The 25,297-nt window shown below is 36.4% G+C and overlaps 1 protein-coding gene across 2 annotated transcripts in view; it reads right to left on the bottom strand.

Moving 5' to 3' along the window:
- Positions 1–25,297, bottom strand: part of Cntnap5 (contactin associated protein family member 5) — a 790,097-nt gene that overhangs the window by 282,958 nt on the left and 481,842 nt on the right. For both annotated transcript variants that reach the window (XM_021721849.3, XM_078017259.1), the window contains exon 12: positions 114–233. In XM_021721849.3, coding sequence (XP_021577524.2) covers positions 114–233 — 120 coding nt within the window. The remainder of the gene's footprint in view (positions 1–113; positions 234–25,297) is intronic.

Below are 25,297 nucleotides of genomic sequence, written 5' to 3'. Positions count from 1 at the left end.
GAAGTTGTTTCTCTGTGTTTCTATCCACATAAGAGGCTCCTTCCAGTGATTCCCCATTGCTTTGTACCATCCAATGGCTAGTTTATGCTTGAGTAGAAACTCTGCACTCTTACCAGTGATGTTGCAGTACACTTGAAGAGGTCCAAGGGGCCCACTGCCATCAGAGTCGACGTAGAAGAATCCAGCCGTGTGCCCTTGGTGCCTATAAACCTCACAGGATTTCTCGTAGATGGCTGAAAAGACAGAAAGGCAAGAGACAGGGAAGTTTGCTTGGCCCTGCATTTCCCCCTGTAGGTTCAGTACCTCCTATTGTATGTACTTGACATGACTCCTTCTTTCTCTTCTTTTATAGCCTTGGCTGGTCCCCCATGCCTTTAAAAACTATCCTTCTAACACTTGATAGAGTCCTGTCCTCCACTTATCTTAACTCATCCATTCTTCCATTATTCCAAACTCAGCTCACAGGGTATACCCCTCCTTATTCTGCCCTTACCTCTTATATGCCCCTCCTCTTTGATGATTTATATATCCTTCTCTAATGCCCCCACAGTACATTAAGCTAAAATCATCCATAGAGTATTCTGGCTCCCATCATGCTATGGGATACCAAATGTGTACAAGTAGTAGCCATGTGTTATTTTACACTGTGTTTCAGCATCACAGTGCTAGTTCAATAAATGTTTGATTCGTGAATTAAAGAAAAATAAAATGCATATATGCAGTCATCTGTCTTTACTAATGATGTACAAAATTACTGTCTGATGTCTAAGTATCCAGAGCTGGGCACAGTAACTGACAGAGTAGTTGAAAAACCACATTCAGCCCATTTTGACTGAACTGGCACTAACTTCCTGACTCTTGTCAACAGATGAGGTTACCATCAAAGGACAAAACCATGGATTAGGCAATCAATCTGTGCCCCAGAAAACTCAAAGCCCTGCTGTTTGCAGCCACGGATGTTTTTGGTGCTTGGATAAGGACAGGCACAGTTATCCCCAAATAGAAGGTTTTAACTGATCTATCAGTTCTTTAGAGAATCATAAATTTCACTAAACAACATGCATGAATTTGGAGGAGTGTAAAGAGGCATCATCTGGTGTCTCATGCATGAGAATATAAAATGTCATCTGATGGTTCAGACAAAATGTGGTGGTTCAGAGCAGCAGGTACACATCCAATTGTGTCACCCAACCATGCTTAAAACACTTCAGTAGCTCCTCACAGCCTCCAAGATGTAGTACAAACTGCTCACCTTAGCCAGCATCTGCCCCTTGTGACTAATGCCCCATCCCAGAAATATGAAGCTGCAGTTTGTCATGATAGAGTATGAGGGGTGTCTCAAATAATTCATTACCAGTAAAATTCTAAAGCCTGAGAGAGTTTGATTTTTATAAATTAGAGTGAATTCAAGGTTATACTTATATTCATGAAAATTTTTCTTGCATTCCTGCACATTTCCTGAAGCAGGAGGTAAATGAGAGCTTTGTCATTTGTGCCCTACATAGTGAACGTCACCTATAGCTCATTTGTATTTGCTAACCCCTGTGCCTGAATGTGTTACACAAGTGAAAGCCAAGTTGTATATGTGTGACCTTGCCATAAATACCCTCACATTCCCACAGAGAAAGCCACATGCAAGGAATGACTATTGTCCCATGAAAGATAAAATGTCACCCATGAAGCATGTGGGTGCTTGCATAATGGTTAAGAACATGCATGTTAGACTGGGCAGTTTCTCAGTGTAGGACTACCACTTCCTGTCTGTGATAGCTTAAATAGCTTCACCTGTGCTAGACACCTTCTAAGGTGACTCCTGTGATGGATGCTTCCTGGTATTCATATCCTGTTCAAAAATCCATCTTTTCCCCCTGAGTGAGCTGGACTTATTGACTTGTTGTACTAAACAGAATATGACAGAAATGATAGATGTCATTTCCAAGAATAGATTGTAAAAAGACAGTGGCTGCCATGTTGGTTGCTCCTGTATCACTCCTGGTGGTAGAAGCCAAATGCCTTGTCATGGGGAAGCCCTGTGACGTGGCCTACATGAGCAAGCTCCGAAATTGCTGCGATATGCCATGAGAGTGAGCACTGAAGCAGATCCAGAGTCAAAGCTTGAAGTGACAACAACCTCAGCTAACATCTTGATTGCAGTGCATGAAAGACGGCCAGAACCACCCTCTAAAAGGCACACAAAACCAAAGGAACTAGGAGATGATAATACCTGTTGTTTCCACAAGCTAAGATTTGCCATGATTCATTACAAGAGATAGCTAATCAACTCTCAGAGCATTGATTTTCTCATTTACCTGTAGGTCCAAAAAGAGTCTACTTTATAAGGTCCTAGTAAGTATTCAAAGTGATAATTTATGTATGGCACATAGAAGTTACTTGATTAATATAAACTATAATTAATAGCCCTCATTTCATGTTATTGTTTTTTTCTTTTGATAAGTTCTTTACCTATGTTTTCAGTTCCATTACTATTCAAGAGACCTGTTATACAAAACCAGTAACCCTTAACTCCCTTGTTTTTCTTTCTCTCATCTCTCTTCATATTTTACATACACACACACACACACACACACACACACACATATATACAACATATATAACATATATCACAAATTTAATTCTAAATTTTCTAACAATTATATAAAATGTATCCCAAAATATACATATAAAATTAATATAAACAGATATCTATTGGGGGAGAGAGAAAGTAAGATAATAGGGAGAAGGAAAGAAAGACTTTCCTGGATGTTTTGTATTTTTAATTTTGAAACCATTAAAGTATTTCAAATAATTACAAAAGTATAAGTAACAGAAGGAAAAAAAATAATAGTCCCTTCTTAATCACTGAAAGAAAATAAAAACAAATTAACTAGAAAATCTTTCAAGTGGTGTTGAGATTGAGTATTTTCTTCTTTATTAATCACAAAATCCAGATACATAAGAAGAGCACAGAGAGAAATAAATGAACCTGATATCAGCCTTAGCAATCAGTGTCATTTGATTTATCTTCGGTCATCTATATTCTCCATGTTTCAGTTTTCTATTTTTTCATAAAAACAAAGACATATACAAAATAAGCCACTCGGATTTTCAGTTAAAACAACCATTCCAAGATTCTGCAGGTCAGCCATTGAGGCTGGGCTTAGCTGGTTTATTCTTGCCCAGGCTCGGATCACCTGTGAGGGCTAACATTGCATCTGCCCTCAGCCGCCCAGGCAGAGAAGGTTTTGGGAGAAAATGGGAATTTCAGTTCTTTCCCATGTGGTCTTTCATATTCTAGCACCTAGGTTTACATAATAAAGACTCCCAGAGCAGCAAGAGAGCAAGTGCTTGCCAGACCTCTGATGGCATGATGTTTGATGATGTCTCAGCTTCCAAAACAAGTAACTGAGCCAAACTCCAAAGAACTGATCTCAAGGGTCTGAAAGAATTGCAACTATAGGATAGGTCTTGATTAAATCTTTGTTTGACTTCATGGGGCAGGATCACACTAGAGTGTGACAAATGTTGGGATTTGGATATCTTTTATCCCTTCATGTAGCCTACTAATCTTTGAACACTAGTTCCTTAAACTTTGGCTCAGTTACCAGGTGATTTCTAAGGGCAAAGCCTAGTAAACCAGCATTTCTACATATACACTATACTTGAGCTCATAAAATATAAGTACTTTGCCCAAAGACAACTAGCTGGCAAGTGGTTACACTAAGTTTATCACTGTGCTCTACTTTGGATCTAGAATATCCCTCAAAGGTCTATGGTACCTTGATCTTCAGATGGTGCTATTAGGAGGTGGGGCCTAGTGGAAGGTCTTTAGGTAATTGAGGACATGTCATTAAAAGAGATTGGGGTGTCCTAGCTATTTCTTCTTTCTCTCCTTTTCTTCCTGGTCACGAAGAGAGAAATTTTACTCCTATATAAGTTCCTACCATGATATGCTGCTTAGCTACAGGTGCAAAGCAAAGGGATCAACCAACCATGGACTGAATCCTCCAAAATTATAAACCAAAATAAATCTTTTGTCTTTGTAAGATCATTATCTTCAATTTTTTATGATGTCAAAAAACTAACACACACTTCTTCCTGATTTGTTAGTGGGGATACTTTATAAATCTCAAATGTCAATCATCTCTGATTTGATTCCCCTTAACCATAAGATTGTATGGGAAAAGCAAGATAAATATCTGATGTTTTCCTTTAATTCATCAGTTTCAAAACACTCAAGTGTTTACCTAGCATTTTCTAAAAGTGACCAACGAGAATATTTTTAGAATTACTATGAACTTAAATTCTTAAAAACATTTGATATTTACACAGTAATTTGACAAGTAGAATAAAGTAGGGTTTCTTCTATTAGGAAATCAAAACAAAAAACAAAAACAAGCATAACAAAAGTCTTGAAATAGTGAATAATGTGATTTTTTAAAAAGCATTGTTATTTTATTATGAAACTAGTATAAACAGCAAGAAAAAGCTAACAATTATGTTCTTGTGATTGTAAAGTAAGGTTTTATTAGATAAAATCTGTAGTACAAAAATCACATAAAATTCTCAATTTGAGTTTATAATATCAGCAGGAACTTATTATTTAATTTTTAAATAACAGCATCATTTCATATTTGTATCACTGAAAACGCTATAAACAATCTACTGTACAAAGGTTTCTAAGTGCATTTTCCCATTAAAATATTACAAGAGTTTTACTGACTCCATGTTTGGAGCAGGAAATGGTTGGAACACCTTGTATTACTTGAAAAAACAAGAAAAATATCAAAAGTTGGATTCATGTCAAAATAACAGAAGAATTAATTTAATAGAAGAATTACAGTATCAAAAATAGTAATCACTGTAATTGTTAAATTTATGCATTTCCTTGTATCTATCTCATCTATATATCTAAGTCCTTTGGGCACCTTTCAAACTTGCTAATAAATGAACTCTTGTTATGAAAAATAGAAATAATACAGATCACATTCTGTTTTTCTTGTATTAACTGTGTTTGAGAGCAACCTAACAATCCAAAAGGATAATGTTTAGAGAAAAATCAAATCTAGAAAATGCAAAGGAATACAATAGCCCACTTGCCATTTCTGTAGAAAACATATCCCAAGACTCCCCAAAAGCTTTTTGAAGCCATGGGTAGTCCTGAACCCCATTTATATTATATCTTTAATTCTTACACATACATACTTGTGATAATGTTTAATTTATTAAGTAGGCACAAGAGATTACAAAAATAAATAATAATAAAAAGAATTATAGAATAATAATATATTTTAATAATATGTATGTGAGCGTGATTTCTCTCTCTCTTTCTCAAAGTATTCCGTTTTACTTTCCTGTAGTTTTAGGCACTGGTTGACCACCAAGGAAACAAAGGAAAATTAAATCTAGAGTGAGTGAGCCTAATAGAACTTGAAAATCATCTTTTTAAAATACCCAGTGAAGCAAAAGAGTGATAATAATGAAGGACTGCTAAAATCATTAGGTAAGAAGTTAATAGAAGATTTTTTAATTCATGGATTCAGTTAACAACACTCAAACTCATGAGTAAATCTTAGTATTCTTAAAAGTGATTATAGGGTACCTTAAGATGGTGCAACAAAAAGTCCATAGCCCCACCTAAAACACATCTTTGCCAAAAACTGAAGCTGAGTTTAATCAGGCACTGAGTCCTAAACACTGATTTACAAAAGAGGTTAAAAAACATGCTACACTATAAGGATGTAGTTTGTCATTGGAACCTTAATGAGAATTGCATTAAATCTGTATAATTCTTTTGGTAGTATAGCTATTTTGACAATATTAATTCTGCCCAAAATGTACTAAATATTTCCATCTTCTAAGATTTTCTTCAGTTTTTTTTTTCCCTGTAGTGTTCTGTAGTTTTCATGTAAAGGTCTTTCACTTTTTTGTTAAATTGATTCCCAAATATTTTATTTTCTTGGAGGATATTGTGAATGGGATAGCTTTCCTAAGTTCCTTTTCAGTTGATTCATCAGTGATGTAGAAGAACACAATTGATTTATGGGTGTTAATTTTTTTTGGAGGGGGAGGGTACTGGGGATTGAACTCAGGAGCACTCCACAACTAAGCCACATCCCAGCCCTATTTTGTCTTTTTAAATTTAGAGACAGGGTCTCACTGAGTTGCTCAGCACCTTGCTTTTTGCTGAGGCTGGCTTTGAACTCAAAATCTTCTTGCCTCAGCCTCCCAAGCCTTTGGGATTACAGACATATGCCACCGAGCCTGGCTTACTGGTGTTAATTTTATATCCTTCTGTTTTGCTGAATTCATTTATGAGTTCAAGAACTTCTCTGATGGAGGTTTTTTTTTTGGTTCTTATAAATGTAGAGTCATGTAGACAGAAAATAGGAATAGTTTGCATTCTTCTTTTCCTATTTGTATCCTTTTAAATTTCTTTCTTCTGCCTAATTGCTCTGACTAGAGTTTCCAGGACTATGTTAAAATAGAAGTGGTGAAAGAGGGCATCCCTGTCTTGTTGCAGTTTTTAGAGGGAATGCTTTTTTATTTTTTTCCTGTCATGTTCCAGTTTTTAGAGGTAATGATTTCATTTTTTTTTCTCCATTTAGAATGATGTTGGCCTTGGGTTTAGCATGTATAGCTTTTACAATGTTAGTTATATTCCTACTATCCCTAGTTTTTCTAGTGTTTTGAACATTAATTGATACTGTGTTTTGTCAAATGCTGTCAGGAAATTCATTTGGAAAAATAAGAAGCCCAGAATAGCAAAAGTTGAAGGAGAAAGCATCAGAATACCAGACCTTAAATTATACTCCAGAGGTACAGTAAAATAAATGTCATGGTATGGGCACCCAAACAGACAAGAAGACCAATGGTAGAGAATAGAAAACAAAAAGACAAACCCACATAAGTATAATTATCTCATACTAGACAAAGGTACCCTAAACACACATTGGAGAAAAGATAGCCTCTTCACCAAATGGTGCTGGGAAAACTGGAAATCCATATGTACTAAATTAAAATTCGACCCCTTATCTCTTATCTGAACAAAAATCAACTCAAGAGGATCAAGGACCTGAGCATTAGAACCTGTACCTACTAGAAGAAAAAGTAGACCCAAATCTCCATCATGCCAACTTAGGGACTGAATTCTTCAACAAGACTCCTAAAGCACAAGAAGTAAAGTCAAGAATCAATAAATGGGATTTTATCAAACTGAAAAGCTTCTTTACAGCAAAAATCAAGAACATGAAGAGAAAACCTACAGAATAGGAGAAAATCTTTGCTACCTGCACCTCAGATAGAAAATTAATCTCAAGGATATATAAAGAACTCAAAAAACTTGACACTATAAAAAACAAATAGCCCAATTAATAAATGGGCAAAAGACACTTCACAAAAAAAGAAATAGGAAATGGTCAACAAACATATGAAAAAAAATGCTCAACAATACTAGCAATTAGAGAAATGCAAATTAAAACTACACTGAGATTCCATCTTACTCCAGTCAGAATGCCAATTAACAAAAGTATAAGTAATGATAAATATTGGCAAGGATTTGGAGAAAAAGTCACACTCATATGTTGCTGGTGGGACTGCAAATTGGTACTCTAGAAAGCCACTCTAGAAAGCTATATGGAGATTCTTCAGCAAACTTGAAATGGAACCACCATTCGACCCAGCTATCCCACTCCTCAGTCTATATCCAAAGAACTTAAATCAGCATACTACAGTGACAGCCAAACCAATGTTTTTAGGAACTCAATTCACAATAGCTAAGCTATGGAAACAATCTAGGTACCCTTCAGCAGAGAAATGGATAAAGAAAATATGATGCATATATACAATAGAATATTACTCATCCATAAAGAAGAATGAAATTATGGCAGTTACTGCTAAATGAATGGAATTCTAGGCTATCATGCTAAGTGAATGTTTTAGTCAGCTTTTTTTGTTTTGTTTTGTTTTTGTTGTTGTTGTTGTTTTTTGCTGCCAAGACTAAAAGACGCATCCAGAACAATCATAGAGGAGGAAAAAGTTTATTTAGGAGCTTATGGTTTCAGATCTCAGTCCAGAAATAGTAGGCTCCATTCCTTGGGGCTGAGGAGAGGCAGGATACCATGGTGGAGGAGTGTAGCAGAGGGAAGCAGCTCATGAGCAGGAAGCAAAGTGAGCATCCACTCACCAAACACAAAAGTTAATCCCATCAGAAAGTAGTTTACTGATTAGTTTAAGGCTCTCACAACCTGATCTTTCCCTTCTGAACCCTCTCACATTTTATCCCATGTGAAATAAGCACTAAAACTGTGAAATAAACCAATTGCAAAAGAAACAAAGGCCGAATATGCTCTCTGATAAGCAGAGGCTGACTCACAATAGGTAGGGTGGGATGGAGTGGAGGTTCACTTAATTGGACAGGGAGGAGTAGGGGGAACAGAGTGGGATGAGAATGGGAAAGACAGTAGAATGAATCAGACATAACTTTCCTGTGTTCATATATTAATACATGACCATTGTAACTCCACGTCATGTACAACCACAAGAATGGGAAGTTATATTCCATGTATATATAATGTCAAAATACATTCTACTGTTATATAAAACTAAGAACAATACAATTTAAAAACAAGAGTAAAAAAAAGATGTAATTTTTTAAATTTAGAATGTGGGGATGATTACTCAGTATCTTCAACAAATAAATGATAAGAAAATGTGAGAATGCACAAAACACATCAAAAACTATATACACTTTATTTTAATTCAGAGACAAACACACCAAGAAGGAAAGATGGAGGGGAGGAAAGGAAGAAAGCAAAGGAGAGAGGGAAATAAAGAGAGTGCTGCAGTATTGCCTAGGGTGATCCCAAGCTAGTCATAGCCATTTCTTTGGGACATCCCTCACTGTCATGCATGACATTCTGTCTTGAAATTGTTGTTGTTGTTCATTTAGTATAATTCCCTTGAGAGCCATTCCAATCGCTTGGGGTCTCAATAGTATGTTTCTGTGAGCAGTATTGCACAAAATGGATATATGCCACTTTGTTTAATCATGAACACTTGGGTCATATTCAGATTTTGCCCATTTCAGTTGTTGTATTTTAAAATTTTAGAGTGCTATTCCCTTTGAATAGTTTTTTTTAAATAGCAGATGATTCTTCATTCATGGATGCCGTATTTCCTTCAGATCTCTGAGAATATTCAGACATAATATTTTCCTTGACATTTTCTTCTTTGTGTGCATGCTGTTTACTCCAAACTGTATGCACTTGTTTACCTGCTTTGTTTTGCCTTATGCTTTGTTCTCTATCTTATCTTTCTTGTAATACTCCTTCCTGGGATGTTAGGATGTCTTTTATAATTTTTTCATATTTAACAGTGGTTTCTAAAACAACAATTTTGAATTATAAGCAAACTCCTGTGGTTTGCCCTCTGAGGACATTAATGTAGATGTATCTAGCTAGATGAGTTCTTGAGAATCCCATCTTAGTGTCTTCAGACTTTACTCCCAGTTGTATTAGAGTTTAACATTTAAAGGACACATATTTGGTTAATAGATCACTGGAACGGAGAAGACTGGGTAGTTTTAACATTCTGTGCATAAATGTCGTCATATGTATACCTCTTCCAATGTATTTCTGTCTACTTCAACTATACTTGTTTTCTTCCAGTTTCAGAGACTGTTTTCTCCCAAAAGAAAAAAACAACAACAACAACAAAAAAAAAACCTTCAGGCTTCTTTCTCAGTGATGAGGATAGAATCTCCAAGTGTCCAGAGTTTTTGGAGAAGGACTGGTCACCTTCCCACCTGTAACACAAACTTAAATGACTCTTTCTATATTAAAACTCACCATTACCTCCACTTGTATAAAGTAGCTGCTATCTCCAGTTCCTATGCCTTTGAGGAATTTTGCAATGAAAATTTTTGTTTCTTGAATTTCACTATTGTAAATTAGTATTTGACTTTTTTAGATCAGCTACTTGGACACTGTTCATCGACTCACTTCCCAACCTTTAGTATTTTTCTATTTTATTCCCTCTCCTTTTTGTTTTCCCTGTTTTGTTTTGTGTTGTGTTGTGTATGTATGTGTCTATGTGAATATTTGCCTTTTTTTGACATTTTGTGTTTATAACATTGTGGGGAGCTTGAGTTGTACAAACGTAAGCCAAGCTTAAGCTACATTTTCAGCATTGCTTTCCCTGCATAAGTTTAGTTTATAGCATGTTCCACAAGGGACATTTTACATGAGATTTGGAAGGTAGAAGGGATTGCAGTAAGTACACATATTTGTTTTATGCTTGTGAGGTTGGAACTGGGCATGAGGGAGTATTGCACATCATACACATTATTGTCTGTGTTCTGGTGCATGGTTTTAGTATTGTGCAAGCAAATCAGCAGCTCCCCCAGATGGACTACCTTCTACTTTAGGACAAGTGCATTTAAAAATCTCATTTGAAATCCCCCTTTTCTAAATTTGCAGATTTAGAGGTGATAAGTGGTAAGGTGCCCCTGTCATCAGCTAGCAAAGCCATTAAAAAAATCATTTACTATTGGTTATATGTGACTTTAGAAGTATCTGAAGGTAAATAGCCACATTCAATCTACTAGAAAGTACAGCATGCTCTTTTGCTTATGGAATTGTTCTTCCTACACTGCTTGAGTAACACATTATTACCCAAGTGAATATGAAATTTAGTAGGTGGTAAAGGTAACAGTTCAAATTAGTAGGAAAAAATATAACTGTATAGTAAGTTGAGATAATTGGGAAGCCACATAGGAAAAAGAACATTGGATCCACACCTAATACTGCAAGCTAGGATCAAATTACAAATGAAACAAGAATTAAACATTAAAAAGTAAAATATATGCTTGTACTAGAGGACCACTGACTGATTTTCTTTATAAACTAGAAATTTCAAAAATTGTATAGTAATAATTCAAAAGCCAGAAGTAATAAAATAAGATCCAGATAAACTCACATTTAAAAATAAAAAATGAAAACAAAATTATAAAACTAAATCTTATGAATAAAAAATAATGTACCATAAATAAAATAAAACCACAGATGGATAAAATGGGAAGTTTCCCATTTTGTATTGCTGAGTAAGTATTCACTATGTGGATGTGGAATCCAGGATCTCACACAAAGTGGGCAAATGCTGAAGCACTGAGCTCAGCCTCTACCAGATGGATGTAGGATGGATCTTTCTTTTCAAAGAAGAGTTTAAGCTCTGAAAAGATGCAGTGCAATGGTGCATGAAATGCATGTTCTTTAAAACTAAATTCTAGGGTTCCTTCCTCTAGGTAGCCTTTCTGCATTCTTCGTCTGAATTAGGCAGTCCTCCTGTCTGTTTCCATCACTGTCTATAGTAATCCTTGAATTCCGTTTTTGGTCTTCCCTGGAAGACCATGAATTCCTAGAATGCAGAGATCTTTTTCTTTCAATCAAAAAGGGAAACATTTAATGAAAATTAGTTGAGTATCCCCATTATTGCTAAAAGCTGAAATGAGCAAAACTAAAAGATTCTGTGGCAATGTTGTTGTTCTCTGCACTTACAGCCCAAGTTGAATAAATTTCCATCAACTGCCTATAAAAACGACCTGATGTGTTTTCTATAACTTCTCATTTAGCACTGGAGCTTGTCTACAGAAGAGCCATCACATTTTCTGTAGTGACGACATGAGATGAGGGAAAAACAAAATAAATTTTTCAGTGGCAAGATTTGTCTCTTTTAAAAACAGCAACTAATAAACCTACTGTCATTTGAAGGTCTACTATTAGGAGTACATTCAACGCTATGAGCTCCTCAGTGAAAGGACAATGGTGGACATATCAAGACTCTTTAGAATAGATTTTTACATTAATGGGAACAGATGTATAATGTAGCTGGACAGAGCAGATGGATCAGTGTTTTCATATTTGAGGAAAATAGTCTGAATATAGTTCTGGCAGCTAATTTATTGCCTAAGGTACAATTTGAAATGTCCTTGTGATGCTCACACTCATTAAAGATAATGATAGTATTCAGACAGCAAAATAGTTTTATTTAGACCTCACCTTTTCAAGTACCAAGGTCAGAACTGTAGCTTTTCTGCTGTGCCATTTATATTCCTATTGTAAAACTATAGAAACAGACAAGAAACTTATCTCAGTTCATATTTTTAAGGCCTTAAAAATGTTTCATTCTTATTTCTTTCCTTGCTCCCTGTGTCCTCAGTAATATAATATTTGCCACATGATTGCAATTAGTTACAGATCTACATACACAGCCTACAGACATAAATAAGATCAAATTAATTCTAGTAATTAAGTAAATGCTTGTGAAGCATTTTGCATTTAGCAGCCATTTATTTAATTAAGTTTATCAAACCCCTTGTGCAGTGGTTTTGTGGGACTTTGCCTTGGCCTTGTTTCAGTGAAGAACAGGAAAAAAAATATGTTAAAACTAATGGGATTGCTGAAATTAGTTCAAAAAATGTGTCAGGGGATTAAATTAGAAAATAGATCTTTTGATGTCCCAGGCTGCAGATAGCTGGTACAGGCTGAAAATAGACACAGGTTCTGCAACAGTTTCATTACTTAAAGGAGGTTAGTGAAAATGAAAACTAGATTAGTGGCTACCAGAGGTTAAGAATGGAGGAAGAGAGAAGGTAGGTATGGCTATAAAGGATAATAGGAAGGATTCTTGTGATGAGACCTTCCATTCCTTTATTGTGATGATTATTTAAATCCACACATTGTATAAAACTGCAGCGAACTAAAGACACACACACACATACACACACACACACACGTGCACGCACACAGACAACATCACAATTGAGTGCATGTAAAAATGGTAAAATTTGATTCATCTCTGTATATTATAAACATGTAAATTCCATTTGTAATAACATATGACAGATGTGCAAAATGCTATCATTGGAAAAACTCGATAAAGGTTCACAAAATCTCCAAAAGTTTTTTTTTTTAACAATTTATTGCAAAAAAAAAAAACAAACAAATTCAGAAAAAGAAATGGGGGTGTAACCCACTGATTTCACTTGTAAGTATATACTTAAAAGAAATAAAAACATACATCTCCATAAAATCTTAATCTGTGAATGTTCAATGTAGTGCTATCTATTCAGAATAGTGAATAAGTGGGAAAATCTCAAAAGCCCATCAACTGATGAGTAGATAAACAAAATTAAATCACATAGAATAATTCATATGATTGGATTATTTTTGGGGAGGTTCTGGGGTTTGAACTCAGCAGCACTTAACCACTAGGCCATATTCTCAGCCATATATGTATATGTGTGTGTGTGTATATATATATATAAAATTATGAATATTACATATTATATATATGTATGTATGTATATATATATCTATATACATCTGTGTATATATATATATATATAATATGGAGACAGGGTCTTGCTGAGTTGCTTAGGGCCTCTCTAAGTTGCTGAGGCAAGGTTTAAACTTGCTACCTTATATGCCTCAGCCTCCTGAGCCTCTGGGATTATAGGCATGCACCACTACTCCCAGCAGGACTCATATTAAGCAATGAAAAGGGATGAACTAATGACCCATGTTACTACATGGATAAATTTCAAAAACATTATGCTGAGCAAAAGAAACCAGTCCAAAAGCCACAAAGTGCATGATTTCACAGGTATGAAATATCCAAATTAGGCAAGTTTATAGAAACATAAAGTAGATTAGTGACTATTAGAGGTAGGTGTTGGGAGGTAAGCATCAGGAATAAGAAATGACAGTGAAGGTGTGTGTTCCTTTCGGGGACATTGACATGTCTTAATACTAGATAATGGAGATGATTCATAACTGTGTGAACATACTAAAACCACTAAATTGGAGCCCAGTATGGTGGTACATGCCTGTAATCCCAACTACTTGGGAAGTTGAGGAAGGAAGATTGCAAATTGGAGGCCAACCATGCAACTTAGCAAGATCCTGTCTCAATAAAAACAAAAAACAAAACAAACAATCAAAAAACTATTAGTGATGTAGGTCAAGGGTAGTATAGTGTTCCCTGGGTTCAATCCCAGTATCAAAAACAAAATAAAACAAAAACACCAAATCATATATTTTAAGTAGGTGAAATTTGTATTACATATAATAATTTCAATAAATCTGGAAAAAAGTTAAAGGATACAGTGTTGGATATGGGACAAGTCTCAGAAGGTGATTTTGGTTCTCTGGACATGCAGCACCAAAGACTGGCGTCTATTGTACTTTGGCCACGGTTTCTGACTAGGGCAACAAGCCAGGCAAATGACCTCTGGTGAATGAGAAAGACGACTCTGCCTGCCTCTAGCTTTACCTCCACCCAGAACTACATCTGTAATCATTTTCTTGTGAGAAACCACAGTATATCTTTTTTAAGATAGAAAGCATGAACAGTTTTTGAATATACATGGAGATCTTAGTGTCTAACATTTCTGTTACACGTCATGACTTTCTGTGATGCAGTAAATTAATCTACAAATGCACAATACTTATTCCTAATAATGTGTTCTATTTAAAATATAAATTGGTAGGGGTAGAGCTCAGTAGTAGAGAACTCGCCTAGTATGTGCTAAGCCCTGGGTTCCATTCCCAGCATCTAAAACAAAACAAAACACAGAAAGGAAAGAAAAAGAAAACAGTGCAAAAAATGATATATTCATATATATTCATATAGCACATTGGATGCATAGAAGCAGAGCTCTCAGTGGGTTGAGGCACAGGATGAATTAAACCTCAGGGAGAACACCTAGCTTCAAATGCAGTGATGCTCTTTCTGAGGGCATCCTCAGACCCACAACAGTCACGTGCCCCCTGAGCTTCCCGCACACCTACAACTTCACAAAACCCAAATTAAAGCAACCTATTAAAGCAGAATCTCTGAGGATAGGTATCTTGAAACTGTTTTACAAAAACTTCAGCTCATTTTTCTGAAAGTTAAAATTTAAAAGGCATCATTCCAAAACAACAACAACAACAAAAATTGATTCAATGGTGGCAGATATTGAGATTTTTTTTTTTTACCTTTTACATTTTGTGTCCTGTGTGCTAAACGCTCAAATATCAGCATAATCCTTGGTCAAAATAGTAATTTTGAATTGTTCAGAACGCTATCTCTGTATTTTTTTTCTATCCTCCCTTTTTTTAAAAAAATATGTCTTAGTTGTCAATGGACCTTTATTTTATTTATTTATACGCAGTGCGGAGAATAGAACCCAGTGCCTCATACATGCAAGGCAAGTGCTCTACCACTGAGTCATAACCCCAGCTACTTCACCCCCTTTCTTCCCCAGTGATCTTATGTTTCCTTTTAATAGCCTTCATGTACAAATGTAAGTCCAGAAGATTTCCCAATTCACTTATTTAATGTCCCTATCCCAGATGACTTTTTACCATCTTATATATTTGTAGAAAGGATCATTGGAAGTTGGTAACACTGAGTTCATACACTAATGGCTTGTAAAGATGTGATCTTCTGAGGGGCTTCTCTGGAAGCCAGCATAGAGCTGAATAGAAAAGGTGGTGAATGGAACCAGAAAATATTACCCAAAAATATGCCTCTCTGTTGATGTTTTTAAATCAAAGACAATTAAGAAGAAACAATTGCGGAAAAGCTGCACTCAACTCAATCTCTATCAGAAAGAACAGAACTTCATCACTGCAGAAAACTCCATCAGCTCAGATAGAGCTCACCAAAGCAATCTACAAACAAACCTCATTCCCTGAGTTTCTTTTCATATATTTACCTTTCTACAGATTTTCACCTCTGGAAATCTAAAGCAAATCTAGTGTTGTGACTTCTCTAAACTTTATTTTTCTTTGTTGAAGATGTTAAACAAACCAGAATTCTAAGTCACTGTCCTGAGTCACCTTTCACTGAGTTGTTTCCCCCACGTGTGTTGTGCACATGATGTGTTAAGGAATTTCTGTGTTTTTCTCTTGTTATCTATTTTTTCATTACAGAGGTATGTCCAAAAGATGAATTTTTGAGGGTTTTAGAGATATTGGACATTCCCCCTCAACATCAGGAAGATGAGAAAAAAAGCAGTTGCAATAATCTCTCCTTAGGAAGAATGAAGACCTGAGCCAGGAAGAGGCAATCTCATGTCTTTTTAGAAACAGGCCTGGCCATGTGCACCTGTAATCCCAGCTACTTGGGCAGCTGAGGCCAGAGGATTGCTTGTGCCCATGAGTTCCAGGCCAGCTTGGTAACACAGAAAGATCCTGTCTCTTAAAACAATAACAATAACAAAATAATAAAAATAATAAAGTTCATAGCACCCCATGGGAACATTTTAATGCACTCTCTGATTTGAAGATGATTATTGTATAGCTCATCTAGGACTTCATATACCTGGCACCCATATGGAATTTTTCCTAATACTGGGGAACGCTCCCATAGATAAGGTCATTTGTTCTTGCATTTCCCAATATTGGGAAAAATTGGAAGAAAATTTCCTTTCTTCCCAGTGAAAGATTAACACAATATCAGAGTAAGATTGAATTTTCAAATGTGTCATTCTATAAATGTCATTCAAAGAGTCATTTCAAATTACACAAAGATTCTGTATTGGTCAAAGCTTCTGTATTATAGGGAGTCACATAATTGAGGAGGGTAAAACAACTAGAATAAAGAAATGGCAATGCAACCAATCACTACTGCATATTACTGGAGTTAAAGACATAATGATAGCAGTTACCATTTGATACAATAGTTGCCTCTTGACACTGTAGTTACTATTTGATATAATAGTTACCATTAATACTGTGGTTTCTACTTTATGCTAGGTACAGCCTTAGGCACCTTATATATAGAATATTAGTCTGGAAAAACTGTTTTCAGCTTCAATTTTACAGCAGAATAGGAAGAGGCTCTGAATAGGGTCCTGGCTTCTCTCAGCCCATGAACCAGTGAGTGGGAAGCTGGTATCCAACCCCAGGCCAGGGTTGGATCCCCCACTTCACTAAGAGAAGTTCTTGTGTCACAAATACATTTAATGCAAAAACACAAAATATAATATTCAGAAATATATTTCAATATCAACTTTCCAAACATTGTTTCCCTTAACCTTGGAAGTCTTCCAAGGTCCCTGCAAGGATCTGTCCATCCATCTGATTCCGATGTTCTAGCTTTACTCTGCCAAAGAAAGCCTTCAGAGTATAGTAATACAACTTGATTCTTTTCAATTTTGTTTAGAATTGACATATAATGATACATATTTATGAGGTACAGTGTGATGTTTCAATATTATAGTACTTAACTCTTGACAAGCACTCCCAATGATAAGGTCATTTGTTCTTGCATTTCCTTGAGGCCTCAACTTGAACATATCACTGCCTATCCCAAGCTGAAAGGAGAAAAGGCAGAGTCTTAGTAAGAAATTTTTACTTTTTACTTTTTTTTTTTTTTTGCCACACTGAGGATTGAACCCAGGGGCACTCTTCCACTAATCTATAATCCAAATCCTTCTAATTTTTCAAATTTGGGGACAGGGTCTGACTAAGTTACCCTGGTTGACCTTGAATTTGTGATCCTCCTGAATCAGCCTCCCAAATAGCTGGGTTTAAAAGTGTGTGACAGCAGGCTTTCCTAAGACGTTAACTTGTAAGAACAACTGTTTAAGTTATTATTTGACTCTGTACTTTATGCACAGAAAGCAAGTTAATATATGAATATTTAAAAAAAAAAACACACATCTGAAGCTCAAAGAGATAAAATTACCTGGTACCCTGCATTCTTACCAGTGTCTGATTCTGACTTGGTTTGGTTTTGGCTAAATTGACCTCTCATGAGCTCTTTATAAATATATATTTATGTATATATATGTATGTGTGTGTATATATGTATATATATATATATATACATATATACACACATATATACACACACATATGTTGTGGATGGAAACAATACCTTTATTTATCTTTATAAGGTGCTGAAGATCAAAACCAGGGCCCCAGAATGCTAGGCAAGCACACTACCACTGAGCTACAGGCCCAACCCTCTCTTGAGCTCTTAAAGACTCAAAGATCTGAGTCATATCATTCCTGTCATCTTCCATGAAAACAACATCTCACTAATGTAGATTTGGATATTGAGAACAGATTAGACAACAAGTACAAATTGCTCTTTGATTCATGCAACTTGAAAATAAAATAGAAATACATCAGCAGAGCTAACTGAAAGATCCATGCCATTATTAAAAATCACTATATGATGAACAAGGAGTCTAAGAGTCTAAGTTAGGATTGCAAACTATTTTTCCCCAGGCATAAGATAGGATCAGATGTCTTGTCATATCCAGTCTGCCTCAGCTCATTCCAGACCCCATGCTACAGTCTTCCCTCCTTATGACAGCTCCTGGTCTGCCCATACAGTACAAAACCAAAACATCTTATGTTTGGTTTGTATCATAGATAAATCTTTAACTTCCTAACCAAATGTTTATGTTCTGGAAAGCAGAGTTCATGGAGCATCGTCCAAAACAGAGAAATAGTTAAGCTGGGGAATTTTGAATTAAAATTCTGCATATTCTACCTATGGATTTTATAAACATGGGCTTATTGTTGTTCTCAATTTCAGTTTCCTTATAAAGGAATACAAATAGAACTAATTTCAAAGGTTTTTAGTGAAATTTCAAGGTACATATACAGTAAGTGTTCAAAAACAGTTAAATACCACCCCTAGTTTTGCTTCCCATTCATGGAAAAGTTAACTCCCTATGCATTAAGTATTTATTAAGTACATTTCGTCCAGAAGGACACATTGGCGCACACCTGTAATCTCAGCTACTCTGGAGTATGAGGCAGGAAGATTCCAAGTTTGAGACCAGTCTGGGAAATTATCAAGACCTTGTCTCAAAATTAAAAGTAAAAAATAAATAAAAAGGGATGGGGATGTAGTTCAGTGATATAAGACCCTGGGATTCCATTTCAAGTTCTGGTGGGGGAGGGTGGTTAAAAAAAAAAATCCAGTCTATAATACAAGCAGCCAGTACTCAGGGTCCAATTCCAATTCCATTGATCCTCCTCCATTGGAGGTTTATATTTAGCAAGTGTTCTGATTTAGTGGGTCTCTCCCCAAAGTAAGTGTACTACCTGCACCATGTGTTATGTGATTTGCATATTATTTATATGAAATTACAAAAAAATCTAAACTATATTTTAGTGATATAAAAACTAACAAACACAATTTCTGCTCTCCAATAATAAAGAGATGAATATGTAAGCATTTGCAATGTACTATGACATGGTTTATGATGAGGTCATGTAACAATTCTAGTTTCCATTTGACAAAAATGAACAGCTAGGTCTGTGAAAAGTATTCCTTAGATGGAGTGTGAGTTGAGATGGAAATGCCAAGTACATGTACCCTGGCAGACAAATAATCTTACAGTCTTCCTGAAGAGGCGACAGCAATAGTTGAAGATTCAGAAGGACAGTGCGACACAAGTACTACGAGTTGTTTAGTGTTCTTTAAGCAGAAATGGAGTGGGACATACATCCCACTTCCAAGCATGGCCCTTAGGAATTTGCCATCAGCGATGCTCTCTTTCCCCTTCTCTACTAGCTGACTAGAGGTTCTCAGGGACTGGGGGAAAAAATGGAGAAATAAAGTACAAGTTGACTGAATCCCTGCCCACCTTCATGGATCAGCCATTCTGCTATGTAAATATGTACAAACAAAACAATTTTTATTTTCCTAAGCCGCTAAGATTTTTGAGGTTGTTTGTCATCTTTGTTTGTCTACTCTTCCCAATATATTTGCTCCTTCAACTTTAGCTCCATTACTGGGAGATTTCTAGGGGAATATCCCAGTGTCGAGTATTCTTGTTTGCAAATCAGCTTACACAATGTAACAACTTTGCTCTAAGCTTCCCCCTGATGGTAAGGGGTGAATCTGTGAATATGATGTTGATTCTCTGACTCTAAATTCCTTGCTCTCTCCTCTAAAGGCTGAAATCAAACAAAAATTCATAAAATAGTTATCCTGTGGTCACAAGTTTTCAAAACTGGGCTCAACTACACAGAATAATAATATTAATCGCAGGGAAAGTTCTTCGAAGGCATCTTTGGAAATAATTGCACACTATTTAGCTATTGTTTACTGTCATTGTTATCGAGTCCAGATTTCTCTGTGCAGAGGCCATAGTGGTACACAAATGAATATTTTTGCATTTGCTAACGAAATATAATTTATAGTTCTGTATGAATAAATTATTGAATGTTTTTTGTAGTGTTGCAGATTGAACATAGAGCATCACAAATGTATACTGAGTAATTGCTTTATCTCTGATCCCACTCCAACCATAAATGTCTGCCTTTTTAAGCTGTGAAAAAAGCAACACTTTACAAGGAAAAATGTTTTGTTTTTTAGTATATGCAATGCACATCATATTTGATGGAGAAGACAAAAGTATCCTGTGCTACTCTTGGGAAGAATAGTTTTGTTACTACCTTGCTGCAACACAGGATATCCATATCCAGACTAAATTTTTTAAATGCTATAATACTTCCTCTCAGATTATGCTTATAAATTCCTTTCTATAATCCTGGTATTTAAATAATATCAATTGACATTAAACAACATGACTGCCATGAAAAGCAATTTATATGCTGCTTTATATACGGACATATATTGCTGGGTTAGAGGTGATTTTATTGTAAAACTAATGAAGCTGAAGCTTCGATATCATCTTGCAAAGTCCTAAAGTATGTCCTAGCAATGTGTTTACATGGTCACATATTTTTGCAAACTGTATATGTCAGTGGAAGTCATATCACAGAAGTGGACAGGAGATAGCCATCGATCTGTAGTAACAGAACTTGACTTAATGTGTTTGTGAAAGCTGGTGAAGTGGTTTCTGTAAGGTTTTGTCATTGCATTCGATGTGAAAGCTTGAAAATCTCAGTTGAGAAGAGAAAGCACATGAGTGGAGGATCAAGACCAAGCCAGAGCCCACACACAAGCACTGGAGCCCAGGAGGACAGGCTGAAACTGGAGAACCTTTCTGTGGTCTTTGACCTTGGTGTGAGCATCCTGCAACAGCTGGGGCTCTCTGTCACCCAGTTAAATACACAGACCTGGCTCAGGAGTTACAGAAGCTGAAGTAGGATCCAGATAAAAGTGGAGCAATTTCACATTCAGCCACTGCCCTATAACAATGATATGAGTCACCAAACCAGCCATAGCTCATGTAAAATGCAAAAGGGTTGCTGCTTCTGTCCCACTTTTCAAAGTGCCAACAAATCTCTCATCTCTGGTTCCCCATAACTAGAAAGACAACAGGGGAATAAAGTTGAGTCAAACCATGATGGCACACTATAAAGGTACTAAAGAGCAAGAATAAGTTATTTTAATTGCTATTGGTTGAAATAAGATATTGAACTGTAACTAATACAATTGTCTCTTTCTCTGTCTCTTCCCATTGTCACACTTCTTATATCAGCACAAAAAGAAGCTACTGAAAATTTAATACCCAATTAGGGGAAATTATGCTGTGAAAACATATTTAATTAGATTGGTGGGATACAGCCATGTCTTTGTGGCCACTGGCTTGTACGGCTAAGTTGTCAATAGCTATTGTGATTTAAGAGTCGTTTCTATGAATATTTTTGCTGTTTCCTATGCAAATTTACCCAGCATCATAACAAAGCAAACAGCACTAGAGGATTGTAGGTTGTGGGGGAAAAAATGGGTTGGAAATACAGAAATAAATGTAATTATGTAGAAATTTCTAAATCTTATCTCAACTTGAGGAAATTGGCAAGATATTCTCAATTTCAACCACAGTCATAAAAACTTATGTGACAATATCAATACTAAGATGTGAAAATGAGAAAAAAAACCTTCAAAACAATCCATGTAATTTAAGAGAAATAATCAGATCAACCACACTAGAGGAAAAACTGAATCTCATCTTTATCTTATGTAATTTGTTTTCACAAACTCATAATGTAAGGAGGCAATTAAAGTCATAGTAGTCGAAAAACATACGGAAATTCAAGTTTCATGTAACTGTAAGAAAGTTAATCAAAATATTATATGTTTTTTATTTGATTTTAAAAGTTGCAGTACTTGCCTAATTTTTTTGAATCAATTATTGTTTTTTTAATGATTTCCTTTTTTATTCTAAAAACAATTTAGAAAGCTGGGCACCTATTATTCCAAATAACTGGGAAGCTGAGGCAGGAGGATCACTTGAGCCCAAGAATTTGGGGTCAGTGTGGAACACAGAAATACCCCATCTACATATATATATGTAATATGTGTATGTGTGTGTGTTATATACACACACATTAAATAATGCAGAAAAAATTAAATAAGCACACTTAGGTTATAAAAGTTCTTTGGTTTTTTTGTTTTTGTTTGTTTGTTTCTTTCTTTTCTTTTCTTTTTTTGGTGGTGGGGTACCAGGGATTAAATTCAGGGGCACTCAACAACTGAGCCACATCCCAAGCCCTGTTTTGTATTTTGTTTAGAGATAGGGTCTCACTGAGCCTAGCTTTGAACTCATGGTCTTCCTTCCTCAGCCTCCCAAGCCACTGGCATTACAGGCATACGCCACCACGTCTGGCTTCAAGTTATGAAAATTTGGAGTCCTCTGATACTTGATCTGACCTAACTAATAGCACAGAGACTATGCACATAATTGGTGAGTCACAATTGCCAAGGTCATTAAGCAAAGCTGTCAGCTGCTTCCAGCAGGGATATTTCTGAGTGGCTGCTCTAAGTAAATAGGAGCCCTGGACTCTCGGCTTTAGAGATTGCTTGGTGTCCTAGAATCCTCATTTTGCCTTTGACCTCCAGACCGTAGACTTACTTTTTGTTCTTCTTTTTTTGTTTTAGTCAGAAATCTCTAGTTAAACATCCCCCTGTGAAATTATTAGAAATGGATGACTGGCAGCAGAAATCTGCCTGCCTTGTAGTCAAACACTGGTTTCCAGGGTAGGCACGAAAGCAGCAATCACTCCTGCTGGAGTGTTGCCCCAAACAGGCTGCTTCATGTCCACATTTTGTGTGCTGTCTGACCACACAGCATCAAAACCCACAGAGCAGAAACGCAGACAAGGCTTTCTGAGCAAAGGAAACCAGCTCATGCCAGATGGCACGTAGTTCCTGACACTGATGGTATCACCAGATTTACACGGTGACCAGTTCTATGTCTTTTTTAGCCTGCTTTCATCTCAGTCTTCCAAGATTCATTTCAAGGTAGATTTACAACAGACAGAAAAAAAAAATCACCAACTGTTTTAATGAGTAATTTAGAATCATACTCTAAGCTCCTTCTTCCTTGTGTACAAAAGCATGCCTCCCTTTGGGCTGAGAATGTAACTCAGTGGTAGAGCTCTTGCCTACCATGTATGAGGCCTTAGTTCAAAGCCTAGCACCATACCAAAAAAAAAATGTTCTTCTTTCTTAGACTGGAGAGAAAATTCTTCACACACTGGACATTACTGTCTCCTTTGGCTAGTGTATGGGCTGGCATGATGGAAGTAGTCTTTTTCTTCCTGAAGAACCACTATATGTATATATGTATCAGAATCTTTCTTTCCTCAGCAGTCTGGGAACACAGTGGGCATGACCTTGCTTTGCTTCCTTGCTGAGGGCCATTACCAAGTAGGAATGACGCATCGAAATTTCCTTGCCAAGCGTACCCCATGCTGCTTAGAGGACATTCGATGGGACATTGCATGCATGCTTTAATAAGGTGACCTTGCTCAAGGACCAAGGCAGATCCGGGTTTAGAGCTGATCAGGTTTGAGGAAGTAACTAGCTCCTTGAGTTTAAGGCGTTGCCAGTTTAAGATAATGAGTTTTAGGGAAGTTAGAGGTTGAAGATTATTGCTGGGATTAGGGTGTTCCTGTTGCTTGTTCCCGTTGAGTTCTCGTGAGATTAAAAGGGGGATTTGGAGAGAGCCTCGTGGAGTAGGTGAATTGTGCGGGCAGACGGCAGAACGCGTTTGCCCCTGGACCTGTGTGGAGGCGGTGTGAGAGCTGGAATAAAGAATTGCTGTTTGAACCTACAAAGGTGTGTGGTGGCTCGTGATTCTGGTGCCAAGCCGAGACATTGACTTTGGCACTTCCTAGTATGCATTTCAGGGCATTAGTTCAGTTCTGCATCTGCTCATTCCTGGGGTGTCAGAAGCACCTCTTGGCTGGTCATTACCTGCATGCTTTGTCTTTCTACTCACTTTCAGCTTCATGAAAACTTACATCTGAAATTATCCAATTTTTGCTCAAACTCTCAAACATTCTTTCTCATTCACTGCTGCCTGAACTCTGTCTAACCTTTGCCAATATTCAACAAAGTCCTTAATGAGATTGTTTTATGTTGTCATGCTAGAAAATTGAAAATTAAAGAGCTTTGATTTCTTAGTAGAGGAATCACATAAGGGAATCTATGCACTCACTTTCATGCTTTATCTTCTAATTAGAGGATTGGACTTTCTTAAGCAGGAAGAATGAGGAGACTAGAGACTATTACAAAGACATTATTTCTACTTTCACATTTTTTCCTTCTTTCATTTGATTCCCACCTTACCATGATTTTAATTTACAATTAAGAAACTTGAAATGATCTTTGTGAATAAAGAAATAAGAGGATCTATGTTGCTCAGAGAGTTTAGAAGAATGGGAAAGTTAAAAGAGGATATTTCTGTCCCAAATTGCCAGTCACTTCCAGTCTGGTTGCTTGCTGTCTCCAAAGGCAGAAATTTCCCTGCTTAGTTACTCTAGTCTCCTTATTGGCCTGCTTCCAGTTTTTTTGTGTTCCCTCTATCATCTCATCAATATACCATGATGTTCTAATGACAATCTGTGAGGAGCTAGGCATTCACTCTATTTCCATGATATATCTGCAAGGTTCTCCCCACCTTGTGCAAATACCTGCATCCTGTAAGGACTTGCTTCGTCTCACTTCTTTGATAAAGATGCCTGACTTTAGGATGCCCCATATTTTCAATCCAGTCTCTGTCACTTAAGCACTCACACGCAGAGTTGTGCATGATATAACCATGTTTCTGTCAACAGTGAATTGCAAATATGATGGTAGTCTCATAAGATGATAATGGAGCTAAAAATTCCTATAGTCAGTACTTTATACTGGGCTTTTTTTTTTTACATTTAGGTGTGTGTGACTATACAAATACCATTGTGTTGTAATTCCCTATAGTATTCAACACTATAATATACTGTGTGAATTTGTAGCCTAGAAACAATAGGCTACACCATTATATTCTAGGTATATATTAGGCTGTATCTTCTTGGTATGTGTAAGTACACAC

Source organism: Ictidomys tridecemlineatus, chromosome 7 (assembly GCF_052094955.1).
Source record: "Ictidomys tridecemlineatus isolate mIctTri1 chromosome 7, mIctTri1.hap1, whole genome shotgun sequence".
NCBI classification, from domain to species: domain Eukaryota; kingdom Metazoa; phylum Chordata; class Mammalia; order Rodentia; family Sciuridae; genus Ictidomys; species Ictidomys tridecemlineatus.
This window is presented reverse-complemented; position numbering and strand designations above follow the sequence as displayed.